This window comes from Chenopodium quinoa, unplaced genomic scaffold (assembly GCF_001683475.1).
Source record: "Chenopodium quinoa cultivar QQ74 unplaced genomic scaffold, ASM168347v1, whole genome shotgun sequence".
In the NCBI taxonomy this organism is placed as follows: domain Eukaryota; kingdom Viridiplantae; phylum Streptophyta; class Magnoliopsida; order Caryophyllales; family Amaranthaceae; genus Chenopodium; species Chenopodium quinoa.
In genome coordinates, this window is record NW_018743292.1 from 11,991,470 (window position 1) to 12,008,293 (window position 16,824).

General features: G+C 35.1%; 2 protein-coding genes, 1 non-coding gene and 1 pseudogene across 3 annotated transcripts; 2 read left to right on the forward strand and 2 right to left on the reverse strand.

Moving 5' to 3' along the window:
- Positions 1 to 2,043: 2,043 nt before the first annotated feature.
- LOC110736077 lies at positions 2,044 to 4,473 on the reverse strand (annotated as a pseudogene).
- Positions 4,474 to 8,468: 3,995 nt separating this feature from the next.
- On the forward strand, positions 8,469 to 11,329 carry LOC110737069 (PRA1 family protein E-like). Its single transcript, XM_021917438.1, has one exon. The coding sequence runs from the start codon at positions 8,811 to 8,813 to the stop codon at positions 9,450 to 9,452; it is 642 nt and encodes a 213-aa protein (XP_021773130.1). The 5' UTR covers positions 8,469 to 8,810; the 3' UTR covers positions 9,453 to 11,329.
- A 647-nt stretch (positions 11,330 to 11,976) lies between these two features.
- TRNAL-AAG lies at positions 11,977 to 12,057 on the forward strand. The gene has a single exon. It is a non-coding gene; the product is annotated as a tRNA-Leu (tRNA).
- A 1,041-nt stretch (positions 12,058 to 13,098) lies between these two features.
- On the reverse strand, positions 13,099 to 16,555 carry LOC110737070 (probable prefoldin subunit 4). Its single transcript, XM_021917439.1, has 3 exons — positions 16,404 to 16,555; positions 16,169 to 16,279; positions 13,099 to 13,703 (listed from the first exon to the last, which is right to left on the reverse strand). The coding sequence occupies exons 1-3, from the start codon at positions 16,410 to 16,412 to the stop codon at positions 13,443 to 13,445; spliced, it is 381 nt and encodes a 126-aa protein (XP_021773131.1). The 5' UTR covers positions 16,413 to 16,555; the 3' UTR covers positions 13,099 to 13,442.
- Between the last annotated feature and the right edge of the window lie 269 nt (positions 16,556 to 16,824).

Consider the following 16,824-nt stretch of genomic DNA (forward strand, 5'->3'; position numbering starts at 1 on the left):
GAGTGGGGTGAGCATGGGACGGGTACCCGTACCGTTAGTACTAATAGTTCGGGTAACCAATAACCAATATCACTAAAAGTGATATCCATAAACCGAATTTGGGTACCCGGATTTTCGGATCGATTATCGGGTACCCAATAAGATATCCAATAATGATAATTAAACTTATATTGTAGTTATGTTATGATTTAACACTAATTAACGACAATATCATATGATCTTGACTAAATTATTAATAATATTACTAATCATTGATATTATAAAGTGATTATGAAGTAAAGTAAGAGTTTAGATTTTGGATAAATAGATTTAAGTAGAAAAAAACAAAAAATTGCTTATTAGATCGGATCGGATAACCGTTAATTTTAAAATGGTACCCAATAACCATACCAGATAACAAAATACCGAAATGGGTACCCAATACGTTATGGTTATCGGATCGGATGTCCTAATTTTCGGAACAGTTACAGATCGGATTTTCGATAGTTTTGCTCAACCCTCGACCTAATGTACGTAGATAGATACTCCTTAATTAATACGTAGATACTAGCAATTTCTTACAAGCCTGCCAAATTTGGAAGGGGTCAAAAAAAATTCGAATAAAAATTTAAAATTTGAGGCACCCAATTTTTTTATTCAATTTTGCTAAACATTACCCGCCACAACACCAACTACACTCAAAGCGCGCCTAAAAATCCCACATCTTAGCTGCGCGCCGCTCGTCATTACTTCACAAATCTCAAACCCCGGGAATTTCAAATTCTGCCTCTTCCCACTTCCTTTCATTTTGTATTGATTCTCCTAAATAATATTCATAAACTTTCAAATCTTGAATTTTCAACAAATCCAAACAATTGAAAATCAAAATGTCCAAAAAAAGAGAAAAAAAAAAAAAAGAAAAGAAAAGAAAGAAAGAATCTTCTTCTCTTATATATCTCATTTCTACAATGTCATTTCTCCACTTACTCAATTCTCTCTCAACCATTATCAATCATCTTCTTTATATTAGTCCATTCTTTCGACGAATCGGTTTCGAGGTTGTCTACCAACCAATTTAATTCTCTTATTCATCCTTTTTTTTAGAGAAGTTAAATGGAGGTGTTAAAGCAAGATAACAAGGAGAACATCCCACCTTTCACATCTTCAAAGAAAGTTAATAACCCGGTGGTTAGATTTCACAGTAAAAGCATCAAATGCCGCAAGATTTCTTGTAGAAAGCCTCTTCAAGATATTACCAATCTGTTTCATTTGTCAACAACCCATTCAAGTTCTTGATTTTAGATCTAGTTTTCTGTTTTCTCCCCTGTCTACCTCTGCTTTCACCCCCGGATCGAATACGCGAAAGAGAAAGATTGGTCAAGTTGATGGTTTTTTGAAGAATGGCGCCATTTCTAAGTCTCTTAGGATGAATTTTAGATAACTTTTTTTTTTATTTTTTTTTTACAATTTTTGGTTGGTTGATTTGAGATGTTATGTCACACTTTGTTTGAAATTATACACTAGAATATGAATTCCAATAATATACAGATTTACATTTGGAAACTTAATTTACAAAATAAAATATGGTTGATTTTACCAATTTTAATGATACTGTATAAGTGTTCTTCATCTGATATAGTTGATGTCAGATTAAATACATTTACATTATTTATTTAGTAAGTATTGCAAGCTTGCAGCATGTGTCTCTGATTAGAATTGTAAGAAAAATTGATACTAGAAAATAGGTATTGAAATTTGAGACAAATTTAGAAAATTATACAAGTACGTTTTTTCTTAGAAATAAAATAAGAAATTAAGAATGGGTTATATGAGAATACAAAATTATATAAATACCAAATGTTGCAATATTTGTAAAACGGTTAATTAGTAAATAAGTTGCTGAGGCAAAAGTTTTACTTCTTTCTGTCAATCTAAATCTACAAATAATAGTCTAAAAAGACCAAATTCAACAAACATATGTTAAGATGGAAAGCACATCAATGTCATATAACTATCTCTATGGATGATATGATCCTATACTTATTGGCTTTGAAGTCCATGAATTTAGAGCTGAGCTAGGCCGCTTATGTCCATAGGATACGCATCGGTCGAATTCAGGGCTTTGAAGGCTCGTCCGGCTAGAACTATGTTAGCCGCCTCGGTGGGATGGGCTTGGTCCCAATAAGCACGATCCCCTCTATCATAGAATACTGAGCGGATCACATAACAAATTTTCCAATATCCCACAACAAGGTACATTTGTTACCTTCAAACCTGCAAGATTTTCAACCAAGAATCACTAATACGGAGTATGAATTATCTTGTATGAAATAGTGTTGCGTTTCCATGCTAATATATATGATCATTTTCTGAAGTAGAGTTCAATTTAAACTTACTAAATTTAAAGTGACATTATTTTGAGACAGGTTACAAAAGAATTGTGGCTTATAGATTAATATTTTAGCCTTTTGAATTAAATTTTTAGTTGGGTTTTTTAGTACAACGTTACTCAATATTTAACGTAAACAGAGTCGTTTAATTTGTGGGTTATTGTGAGTATAAGTCTGAAATGAAAACACGGAGAAGAAATGTACCTAGGCCTTGAAGATTATTCGGGGAGACGATTTCCATAGTGTTGATCCAAATAAATTTGGCATCGGTATGGTTCTTATTGAATGTATCGACTAGTGATCTTAGCTTGGTGTTGTACATTTCTAGGATATCATTGATGAATTTCGAGCATGTTCCTTGTGGATTCAAAACAGGAAGACATCCAAGTGGTCCAACTCCAAATAATATGACCTTCCTGGCTCCTAGATCATAAAGAGTCTACAAGAGTTATCCAATAACAATCGAAACAGATTAGTAACAAGAACTTATATTACAAGATATTTCAAAGTATAAGTCGTTTTACAATATAGAAATATGATTGACTATACTTGGAAGATTGAAGATGGTTTTTTTGTTAGCATACGTACGTTTAATTGGCCGGATAATTGAGTAATGAGGCTATCAGCATAAGCTTGGGGAGGGGATTGGACTATCGGAGGTGCTCTCAAGAAATAGTTAAACATCCAATCGTTGCTCCCGACATTGACGGAGTAGAGGCATTGGTTGAGATGAGCAGCAGAGTTATTTTGGCCTAGCTTTGATTGAATTCTTGACACTATTTGTTTGTGGTTGCGCAGTTGCTGATCCAAACCAATGCGTTCTCCCTACACATAATATAGGCAAAGTGATCATCATTAACATTTTTGGAGTACTTGTATATGTTTAGAAAAGATTAGTCAAATGATCTTCTCTGTTATGGAAAAAATGTAAAGTTGTATGTCCTATGTTGTATTCCCTTTATTACCAAGACATTGTCCCATTTGCCCTTTCACCGGCCTTAATATTTCAATGAAAAAGCTGCTATTTTCTCACATAGGCATATTTTTTCAAATATATCGATGGGTACTCATGGTAAAAGTTGTATAACAACTATTTAAAAAAAAAAAAATGTACTCGTACATAGTTGTTTATCTAAGTGTTAATGTATAAACATTGCATGCATGAGTTTATAATAGCCATTTTCATTGTTGATTAATTCCCTACATGAAGTGTACATTTTCTTTTATTTTTCTATTAATAATATTAAAACATGAATAATCAACATTTTTGTAACTTAGCCCATGTTTTTATTAAAGATGTTATTATTACCACTTGAAAGCCAGTTTCAGGGAGAATTCCAGATGAACCAGATGCATAATTTACACCATCAACTATTTCTTGCTCTTTAACAATTGGAAAGGCTTTGATGTAACTCTTTAAACCAAGATGATCACCTGTGTGAATAATTGCCAAAAAAGGATGATAAGTTCAATTCTATTTGAAATAAATATATTTTCAGCTGAGGGAAAAAAAAAAAACAGTTAATAAATAATAATAATACGGAGTAATAAAAGTGATAATCAATAATTACATCAAGCAAAACCAATAATAACAAAAAAAACATTTGGTTTGAAAGAGAGATTATATTAGCCCATTTAGGGCAATGGGCCCAACCCAAATTATAACCAGATTTAGCCCATTTGAAAAGTAACAATTTGAACATAGTGAGGTTGCAAATAAAAATATGAGTTTTTATATATATATATACTCTGTAATATACATGGTATTCGACTACTCGTAATCAAATCATATTTTACATGAAAGTGAAGGCGATTTCTTTTAAAAGATAAATAAGGTAAATAGGGAAGAAAAATTACCGATAATATCGACGGTAGTCCTGCCATTAGTAAATCTTCCAGTGGGGCCATCAGGGAAGTCAATCCCATATGGTTGGAAATTGGCCCTGGCTAATGTTACAAGGTTATTGTTATTACCACTATCTGATAGAGAGTCTCCAAATATAAAGAAACAAGGTACTTGGGGTGAGGCCAATGGGGGTTCTCCATTAACCCAATATAGATGCAAACTTGCTACAAATATTGTTAATATCACTTCTAATCCCATTAGATTAATTCTTTTTGAGGTTTGAAGAAGTATAAGAAGGCGTGCAACAAAGGTGTATGAATATCGTACATCCCAAAACAATGCATAGGCAATGAAAGCATATTCTATTTATAATCCTAATGACAACATTAATGTGTTTTATGGCAAGTAATTAGTAAGTTAGAGTTTCATCACCTTAAAGAGCTTAATTTAGAGTTTCACTTGAGTTAAATCTCTTGCATTTGCTAATATTGACCGTGCTTAATTACTGAATAAGTATTGTGTTTACTCCAAAGGATTTATTACTCCACTATACAACTTTCATGTACTTTATATCAAGTAATTATATATATATTTTTAATAATCATACATCTTGCTAGTTATTGTAGCAATGGAAATCAAGGAAAATAGATAATCAGTGAAAGTTGTTCAAATTTTTGTGTATCATTAAATGGTACAAATAGACTAAATGTGGTTGGATAAGACAGGGTAAAAATGAACATTTCTTTGAATCTTTGTCATGTTAAAAGATAAACCAAAACTAGGAAGATTGATAGATAACACACTTAAAAAAAAAAAACCTAGTGAGTGCCGCCTTATTTATTTGTTGTTTATCATATTAACTTTTTGCATAGTTTTCAATAATGTAATATTGTAATTAAAAATTTCAAGCTATATATTACATTATAAAGACTACATATTTAAAATTGAGATAAATCTAATAAAATTCAACATGACTATATTTACAATAATATATTTATCTTTAAATTAGAATCCATAAGTATTGGAATTCTAAATTTTTTAAATGCAACAAGTCGATAATAAAATGGAAACGGAGAGAGTAGCTGAGTAGTTGATACTGATTTGTATATTTATTGTTTGGAAAATGCTATACATAGCCCTTAGGGCTATATATAAGCATTATTACACTAGAAATCTTATAAATTTAGAAAATCATAAAAATATAAATACTAATCACACTGATTTGCGCGTGTTTTTGTTATGAATTCTTAATTTTATACAATTTTTAACAGTGTATTTAATTAGGGCTACATATAGCATTACCCTTATTGTTTTAATGAGAGTTGTTTTATTTTATTATTTTATTTATATATATATTTATTTATTATTTTTTATTTTTTATTTTTTTTTGTGAGTAAAAGAGTTTGAATATGGTAATTGTTTTTCTTGCATTAGTTTTGACTATGTGGTTAAACAACGGATAAGTATTGTGGCAACTTATAACATTCATATGTTTTAATTTATGACAAGTAATTGATTTTAAGTTTCACTGTTTTAGTGTTGTAAACTTGTAATTTTAAAAGTTAATAATATATCTAACTATTTTTCTTGCATTTGTTAACTTTTGACTATGACCTACAAGTATTAAATAAATAATGGTGCACTTACTCTATGTCTAAATAAGTGTTTGATTTTTTTTTTTTTTTTTTTTTCAAAAAAAGTATTTGAATTAACTGAGAAAGTAGGGAGCAACATTAACATAAATATGATCAAGTTGTGCATGTCAAATTGGGTTATTTTAATTTAGATAATTATGCGTTAGTTTAAATGGAGTTCAGGTTAAGTTGAACCGAGCACCACGAGTTGATTTAGAGGTGATCATATATGACTCAGCTTGCTTATTCCGTCCAAAAATTACCTGGATGTGGGCATAATTTTTAGGCCTGAAACCGGCCTCAGACCAGCCAATTCGACTTAATTTAAATTTATTTTTAGTTATAATTTTGACCGTCTTGAAAAATTGCTACTTTTTTCCCCACAATAGTACATGGTTTGGCTGCAAGCTAAGTTTTTAGGCCCAACTTTCTTCGCCAAAGCTCGGCCTAGCTTGCGAACCATTCACCGTACCTTTAGGTTGATTTCTATATAAAATAGAATTGAGTTGGATTAACAACAATTTGGTCAAATTTAAGTTCAAGTTAACTCAGATTGATTCTAAACATTGTTCATCTCAAATTTATAATATCATCAATTGCATTTTTTTTAGAGAGCCACAAGGATGAGGGTGAGAATCAATCTCAGAATCTCTTGAAACCGAGAAGGATAGCTCAAGCTCTAATCACTTGAGATATCCCTAACTTTTTAAATTGTCATTAGTTAAATGCATGTTCTGTTGGATTCAAATTGAGTGACAATCTCCTCAGGTCGGCCACATATCGAGTATGCAATGTTGAATTCGAGTGAAATTTTCTTTGTGAGGCGGATGTACCATGCTTGGTACATCCGGATTTTTGATAAAATGCGGAATGAACATATAGTTGTTTTGTAAAGAACATATAGTTGTTTTTGTAAAGAACATTCAACTTTATATTATTTTTGTATATCTAAAGAACATCCAAAATATTAAGGAAAAATTGCTTTAAATAATACCACCTTTCACCCGTCCGCTAAAAACAAGTCGACCGTTTGATTATTTAAATAATACCAACTTTGGAGGTTGTCCGCTTTAAACAAGTTATTTAATCTGCAACCTGAATGACCGGTTAATTTTATTATTTTTTTAATAACTTCGTTTAATAATGTAATTAACTCTTAATAACAACTTTAATGATTGTTAATTACAATTAAAATATTTTGATAATATCTTTTAAAATTAAAACTGATTTTTATTTTTAAAATAAATGATTTTTTTTTTGAAATATGATGTGCTGCCACGTCAGCCAGAGAAGACTCCAGCCAACGCAGCAGCCCGCAACGGCAGCCAGGACAGAGCCCAGCCACCTGTAGCCAGTCACTTCACCGACCATACGCCCACCCACGCTGGGCTACTGTCACTACAGAGCGAAATTCGGCCTGCACCAACTGCAAGGCCGTCGCTCCTCCCCTCCCCCCTTCACCTTCATTAATACGTAGCCACCATCCCCTCCATTTCCGGCAGTCCCCCCATCCCCTCCATTTCTAGCAACCCTCCTTCCCCTCCATTTCGGGTCGTCCTTCCACTTTCCCTTGAAACCCATACCCGAAAACCACCTAAAATCCCCTTTCCTCTTCCCTTCCCTTTCTCCTCCATGAATTCCAACCACCCAAACCCCTCGAATTCCAGAAAAAACCCACCCACCTTATCGAAAAACCACCAAAAAACCCCATCCCATGGCCGATTTTTGGGTTTTGAGATGTTTAGCGTAGGTTTTGGGATTGGTTTCATGTGGCTTTGGAGATGAGGGTGGGGGTGGGTCGGGTGGCTACGGGATGAGGGTGGGGGTGGCTATGGATGCGAGGGGAGGGGGCGATAGGGTTGAGGGGCGAGATGCTGGGGTTGGCTTTTCCGGCGCGAGGAGGAGGCTGTGGCGCCGAACAGCCAGGAAGAGGTGTTGGCAGCCTTGGCAGGGAGGGGAAAGGGTGGCTGGTGGGGGGGGGGGTTATTTTTTTTTTTACTACAAAAATAATAATAATAATAATTAATATTATTACCTATTAAAAATTAAAATATTAAATAAAAAAAACAAATTATATTTTTTTAACCCAATCAAACATTGACACGTGTCCCATATACCTATTAATCAAGTCAACAACTAGTCATGACTTGTTTAAAGCGGACAACCTCCAAAGGTGGTATTATTTAGAGATAACCAAAAGGTCGACTTGTTTTTTTTAGTGGATGGGTGAAAGGTGGTATTATTTAAAGTAATTTTTTCCTAATATTAATAAAGAACATGATGATGTTATGTAATGAACATTATTCATATTCACCCACCATAATCTAAAAACAAAATTTAAAGAACATTTCACAGTAAATAATGAATATTGCGTCACAAATAAAAATACATTACACTGATAATCAAATAATACGGAGATAAAGAATATTATTTAACAGTGTGTTCTTTATAAAATAGTGTCATGTTCATTGTTATTAATAGCTTTATTTATTAAATTTTTTTTTTTTTTTTTTTTTTTATATCTCTTATGTTCTTTTATCACGTTCATTACATTTTAACAATATATTATTTTCACTTTAGATATATGTTCTTTACAATTTTATACCATGTTCTTTTCCCTTTGACTAAATGCTTTTTACATTTCTATACAATATTCTTTTCGCTTAATTTTTTTTTTTTTTTTTGAACGGATGTACCATATCCGCCTCCATAAACTACTGATTGAAATTGAGAGCCAACCCAATTCTCGGATCAAATTCTAGTTGGTTTCACTTTAGACAACTCACTTTGCACATCACCAAAACACCGATTCATCCATATCACCCAACAAAGCCACAAAAATAGCAAGTCCATCCCACACAATCAGCCCATCCAACAACAACAACAATATTCCCTCTTTCCATTTTCCACCCTTTGTTTTCTTCTTTCTCTCAACTTCTCCACCTTTCGCTCTCCTCCAAAATGTCAACCAAACCCTTACCCACCTCCACCACCCCAAACTACGGCACAATCCCCACCACCACCACCACCACCACCACCCCCTCCACCTCCATCGACACCTTCATCACCCGCGCCACCCACCACACCCAAACCCTAATCTCCCACCGCCGTCCATGGCGCGAACTCCTCTCTCTCTCCTCCCTCTCCCTCCCCACCTCCTACTCCGCCGCCATGTCTCGCCTCCGCCGCAACCTTAACTACTTCCGCTTCAATTACTCCCTCATCATCCTCTCCATCCTCTTCCTCAGCCTTCTTTGGCACCCCATCTCCATGATCGTCTTCCTAGCTGTTTTCGTTCTCTGGCTTTTCCTCTATCTTTCGAGAGACGACCCAATCGTTGTTTTCCATCGTTCGATAGATGATCGATTTGTTCTTCTTGGGCTCACCATTGTTACGATTCTCGCATTGGTTTTTACCCAGGTTGGATTGAATGTGTTGGTTTCGCTTGTGATTGGGTTTTTTGTTGTTGGATTACATGCTGCGTTTCGAAGTGTTGATGATTTGTTTCTGGATGAAGATGATGTTGCTGATGGTAATGGGTTAACTGGGTTTGTTCCTGGTTTTGAAGGTCAGCCTTTGAGACCTACTTACGCCAGAGTTTGATTTTTTTTTTTTTTTTTTTTTTTTTTTTTGGGAAATTGTAAATTTGATACGTGTAAAAGGATGTTAATGAGCTGAGACGAGCCGAACTCGAGCTTGGGTTGCTCAGGTCGGGTCGGGTTTTTAACACTTTCATTCGAACTCGAGCCGAGTCTGAATGGGATCGAATTGCTTTGGTTTGTGTTTGGGTTAGTTTTTTTTAATTGTAGTGTGATGGTTGAAAATGGCAAGTTTTTCTTACGAAGTTGTACATTGGAAATTTGTCAGCAATTAAAAAAAAGTTCAATTTCAGCTATGTTGACATTGCATTATTATATGTTGATGTTGATTGCATAAAAAACATCTTGATGGTGAAGTATGGCAATTAATTTAATTGCGGTTAAACCATCCCTAATTATGTGATATGTTGATATCTTATCCAAATACGTAATTTGTATTGGTTTATTAGCGAGGATACGTAATTTGTATTGGTTTATTAGCGAGGATAATATTATCCTAAATTCTGTTGTTATGTTTTTACTTCGTAATAGATAAGAGCCATCATTGTCATTGAGGTTGCAAAAGGTACTGCTTCAATGATAATGAAATAACTCAATAAGTGATGCTAAAAGCAGCTAACTTGCCTATTAAGATCTTTTAAGACTATGCACTAATAATTTTTTTTATTTTGTACGGTAGGAAAATTTAACAGGAATAATCCAACCTTCGTTCCGTTCTCCCATATTAATCCAATTTTTCGATTATTCCGCATTAATCCAATCTTTGCCCCCCATTTTCTCCCAGCAACCCTTACAGGTCATCTACCGGTACAACCGGTTATAAGTGCTACGTGGCACTTCCTAATTGGTTTTTCTTTTTTTTTAATTTACTTTTTTTTTATTTTAATATGTAAATAAAAAAAAAACCACCTTCTTTCTTCTTTCTCTCTCTTCCATCACCAAATTCACCACCATAGCAATCTATCTAGAAATTTGCTCCACCTCCGGTCGCCACCCTTGACCACCTTACACCAAAAACAACCACCACTAACACCAAATCAGCCACCACCTACCGCACCTCAACCACCTGATTTAAACCCCCCTCCACCCCGTCCCCACCACTAGAACCGCCCCTTCCATTTTCGACCACCACTGCCCACCCCACCCTAAGCTACCCCCACAGCCCGAAACTACCACAAAACCCCACCACCACCAGCCACCACCACTACCCCAAGACCCTAATTTCGTCAGCCACCCTATAACCCACCCAAGCACCCCGAAACCACCCCTTATCCTTCCCAGACCCCGATTCCCTTCCCTAGCCCCCGATAATCGCCCCCTCCCCTTCCCATGCATCGGAGTGTGAAGCTGCGGTTTGCGGAGCTGTGGCCGGTGCTAGGTGCGGAGGTCGGGATTTGGTGCGGTGGTGTTGTTGGGTGCTGTTGCGGTGGAAAGAGAAGGCAAACAGGGGAGTTAGGTGTGTGGTGTGGTTGGTTTGTGACTGGAGGAGGAGATACGTGCGGTGGTGCAGGGGATGGTTGTGGTGGTTTGTGGGCTGCTGTGAATTGATGTGGCAAAGGTGAGAGGTGCGGGGCTGTATTGATGTGGCAAAAGTGAGAGAAATAAGAAACAGCAGGGGTGGGGTTTTTTTTTTATTTTTTTAAAAACTTTTTTTACTACCCAATTTTTTTTTAAAAAAACAAGTAAATTAAAAAAATAAAAATAAAAAACCAATCATGAAGTGCCACGTCATCATAAAAACCGGTTGAAACCGGTTGTTAACCTACAAGGGTTGCTGGGAGAAAATGGGGAGCAAAGGTTGGATTAATGCGGAATAATCGAAAGGTTGGATTAATATGGGAGAACGGAGCAAAGGTTGGATTATTCCCGTTAAATTTTCCTGTACGGTATTAGTTGTTGCATTATCTTAACCTCTCGTGTATTAGGAGGTGACATGAGTAGTAATCGACTCATCTATCGACCTAATACATTACTATACTACTATAGGGAATTTGATAACTCTTTCGAAACACCTTAAGTAATATATATGATTAATAATTCCAAACAAAGGGAGTATAATGTGACCATCATTAAAGATGCCAGCATTGTTAACCGAAAGCAATGCAAGCTCTTGTTCAGAATTTCATAGAGTTTCAACTATCATAAAAGTTCAACAATGCAATAAAAAATTCAAGACACAAATTATTTGTTTTTACAGAGTTTTGTTCACAGATGTATACGAGTATAGATTGACAATTTGACATGAAATGTTAGGAAACTGAAACAATGATTAAGTTGATAAATTACTGGAAAACACAAAGTACAAGACAATGAGCGAAAAAACAAGCAACTACAAGTTAGATTGAACAAGGCAATTCAACAAAGGGAAAACATAACAGGTCCTACTCATGGTATAATTGAGATCAAGAAAGATACGAGAAGAGTCAGAAAACCAAAAAAAAACCTTAGTATCATTTTCACTTATCCAATAGTATTATAAACTTGAGTTTAAATGAAATAAACAATAATTTGGAAACAATGGTACAGAAGTTGAGATGGCCGAGTTGGTCTAAGGCGCCAGATTAAGGTTCTGGTCCGAAAGGGCGTGGGTTCAAATCCCACTCTCAACATTATATCACTTTTTTTAATTTCATTTTTATTTTTCCCTTTTTATTAAGATAATATGACAAATAAAAGGAATCGAATGCTAATTTGCTATACATCGCCCTAATGTTTACAATAGTTTGAAGTTTAGTAGGAAAAAACATTACTACACATTTTGTAAGACCTAATAATAATGTAAATTCAGACCTCAAAATTGGGTTGAAGAAACACTACGGTGTACTTCGTAGGTGTTATGGAGTAGAACTACATTTTAAAGTAATGGTAGCTCACCCTCTTTATATGTATTACGGAGTAGAACTACATTTTAAAACAATGGTAGCTCACACTCTGTTTGGAGTAGAAATACATCTTAAAACAATGGTAGCTCACACTCTGTTACGGAGTAGAACTACATCTTAAAACAATGGTAGCTCACACTCTATTAGGGAGTAGAACTACATCTTAAAACAATGGTAGCTCACACTCTGTTAGGGAGTAGAACTACATCTTAATACAATGGTAGCTCACACTCTATTAGGGAGTAGAACTACATCTTAAAACAATGGTAGCTCACACTCTGTTAGGGAGTAGAACTACATCTTAAAACAATGGTAGCTCACACTCTGTTTGGAGTAGAAATACATCTTAAAACAATGGTAGCTCACACTCTGTTACGGAGTAGAAATACATCTTAAAACAATGGTAGCTCACACTCTGTTACGGAGTAGAAATACATCTTAAAACAATGGTAGCTCACACTCTGTTACGGAGTAGAAATACATCTTAAAACAATGGTAGCTCACACTCTGTTAGGGAGTAGAACTACATCTTAAAACAATGGTAGCTCACACTCTATTAGGGAGTAGAACTACATCTTAAAACAATGGTAGCTCACACTCTGTTAGGGAGTAGAACTACATCTTAAAACAATGGTAGCTCACACTCTTTATATGGATTACCGATTACTTAACTCTCCTTTATTGCTGCAGGATGCAACAACTATGCTTCAAGAATTTTACTGCATGGATATATTCTGAAATTACGTTTTTTTGAGCAAAATTTTTAACTTTGTAGAAATTATTTTGTAATGTATCTGTTAGTTCCACACTTCAATTACATCTGAATGTCCAACCTGATTCCTCTGACAGCTCAATTTATGTTCATTTTAAAAAATAAAAACAAATGTTTAATTCAGAGCATTAGAATAACTTCATAGCAAACACCACCTAGTGAAAACTGAAAAGCAGTCGAATCAACAAATCACGTAAATATAACCTATGCTCTGAAATCGCTGGAAGAATGCAGCAAATGCTGTAAATAAAAAAGTATTGCCTTCAAAAATAACTACCCTTGTTCAAATTACTGCGATCTCTTGGACTCTGAATTCTAAGGCCAAAAGTCCAAAAGTCTCTTACTCTTCCTCTAGATTGATGGAGTCTCCAAACTTGCCATACAGGATCTTCTTTAAGTCAGCCATTTGTGCGGTTATAGATTCCTTCTCTTCTTCAAGTTTCTCCAAATTTTTTTCAGTCAATTCTTTCATCTCTTCTAGTCTAGTTTCTACTTCTTCCTTTGGCACATGAGCAAATACCTCTCCTATTTGAAAACGTACTATCTCCTCATCAGTCAAGATCAGCTCGTTGCTTGCATCTTCCAAATTCTCACATTTATCCTGAGAGGAAGTCAGATAGCAAATTTTATTCAGGAGAGGAATGTCAGGAATCTAACATGTGTAATCACGATGGAGTATATAAATCACAGTCAACTAGGAATTAAAATCGGAGAAATAATATGCAATGAAGTATGAACTGATCAAAGAACCAAACACTGTCCACATTCAAGTTGAATTGGGGCTTTCCCTTTGAATTTCAATAAAGCTTTCTGCCGGTAACCCGGTCAGCCTTCACAAACTTTGAGATAATACACTTCAAAAGTTGGTAGCCTATCACATAATATTTAACAAAATCTGAGAAATAATGTGTAGAATGTCATATAATTTTTCAACAGGGAAAGAAACTCAAAACCTTCTACACCAGTCACTAATCATCAGGAAATGAAATTTTATTACCCCCCCCCCACCCTGCCCCCGCGTCACACACACCACCCGATAATATGTGTGAATGGCTGAATGCCACGTAATTTTATTAACATGGAAAGGAACTCAAAACCTTCTACACCAGGCACTAATTGTCTGGAAATGGAATTTTATCCCCCCCACCAGCCCCCCCCCCCCCCCCCACCCCCTCTTCCCTCTCATCCACCCGAAGGCCAACATATAATCAAAGTCACACTAACTCAGTGACTTAAAAGTCACACCAATTCCCTAGAAATAAAAAATTACCACATGGAAGCTTATAATAACCATGAAAAACATTTCCAAATCTATAGAAAATAATTTCTACGCTCTACCAAATTACATTAGGTACTCTAAACAGTTTAGATGCCATTGAAAACCAAAACATTGGCCATACAGATTTAGAGTCGAGCTGTTGTAAGGAGCAAGGGAGAAGTCCGGAGAACAGAAGGCAAGGTACTTTCAGCTTTGCAACAATCATTATATTAGGAATTGGAGCAGAAAATTGGCATTGCTCATCAACCCATAGAAAACAATAACATTGGGCGTACAGATTTATAGCAGTGCTGTTGTAAATTTATAGCATTTCCGTTCTTGGCAGTACAGCTAGCAGCAAGGAAAGGAAAGGTAATTTCAGCTTTGCAACGATCAATTTATAGGAGATTGAAGCAGAAAATCAGCATCCCTCATCAACCCATCCCCTGCCCCCCTCCCTCAACACACCCTAGGCTCCAAACAATGGGAAAAAAAGAAAGAAAGCAATAAACGCCTACTACAACTGAAATAAACTTCTGCAGCCAATTAATTTATATAGCATCGTTATAAATTTGTTTTCATAAATAACTTAACACCAGCTAGCCAGCTTACATAGTAAACACATCTGAAACAGAACGCTTAACAAACACTCATATTTCAACAGGTAAAAATCAAAATTACATACAAGCCACCGCCCAAAGTGACAAGGGCCGACGCTTCGCACAATTACAGATGGCTCAATTTTTCAGTTACCTCACATAGTCACATACAACCCCCAAAAGACTGGACAAATAAACACATCCTTCTCAATGGTGGTCAGGTACTTCTATTTGTGAGCTACATACCCCAAAATGACAGTATATCTCACCTATCATGTTATATGTGCAATACAAAATGCCTAATTTTTCATCCATCAAACTATATGATCAATGCAAACTTTCCTCTTGCAGACTTGCAATAATGTAGTATTAGAAGCAAATTTAGCAAATAGCAATGTTAATATCTTAAGAATCCTCAAAGTCAAATAGTAAGCAGCTTATACTTCAATTTTAAGATTAACTAAGACACGACCTGTCACAAATTATCGGTTCCAATAACTACTTTAAAAAAATATAGTTCAAAATCATCATCCTATATTCCTATGGACATGGCATCAGAAAACATACAAAGTAGCTAAATTTTCGCTTCCGTCCTCAGCACCCTTGCATGTCGTGCCGCCGATGCATGCTCATACACACACTAGTACAATATTGTCCGCTTTGAACTAAGCCCGCACGGTTTTGCTTTTGGGCTCCTTCCCAGAAAGCCTTGTACTAGTGTATTGAGCATCACTTTATAAATAGCTCCTTCCCTTGCTATTTCTTCCATGTGGGACTTGGGATGAAATTCCCAACATTGCAGTCCATAAAATTCATCCTAGTCTTATTCTAATACAGAAACAGGAAGACACGCTAAATTAACAAAGTTGACACAGTTCCAACAATCTTTCAATCAGCCACTACCTCTACAACCTGAAGGAGTTATTACACCAAAAATTGATCCTTATTTTACAAACCCTACATCAACTTCCAAATTTCCCTTCTTTAATTACTCCACAAAACCTAAAAATTATATTACCATAAAACTCAAACAATCAATAATTATTTCAATATTTATAAACCTAAAACACAGTAATTGAATCAAATAACTAATACCCAGATCAAATTAATCCCAAAAATGCAAAAACCCAAATCCGAAGTTTACACAAAAATTAGAATCATAAAAAAAGAGGAGCAAATATGAGGCAAATTGAAAGGAGAGAGAAACACCTTGAGGAATTTAATCTCATCAATTAGCTCATGAAATCGATTATTGAGTTTACTAAACTTGTTGATATTCTGCTGATCTTCCCAAGTAACTTGGGTCTCTGATCCTGTACCCTAAAATGCAAAATTTCCAGCAAAACTCAGACACAAAAATCACCCAGAAAACAAAAACAACAATATTAAAAAAAGTAGAATTTCTTTTTAAAAAATGAGAATATAATTTAAAGGGAAGATTTACCTGTTGCATATTCGATGAAAAAGTTGAGAGATTTTCTGAAAAATCTGGAGTGGTAGAGTTTTAGTAAGATGAAGACGATCGCAATAGAAGGTTTGAAAGACTAATCGGTCAAGTCCAAACCCGGATTCAATATAGTGAAGTCCGTCTGTTATCGGGTGGGTTGCCCACTTATCGTTATTTAGATAGTGGGTTGTCCGTATCATACTTTCTCCGAATCTTTTTATTTACACTAAGGTAGTTAATGCGCCTAGTCATAGTTAGCAGTTAGTCCTATTGGAGTTTTTTTGGTTTGGTTTTATGTCACAAATTTAGTTGTTGATAATTAACAATAATGAGAGAAATTATATAAACAAATATATTTAAGGTATAAATCTCTGCATACTTTTTATAAGAGTTAAAAATTGTTAACATAAATGAGAGA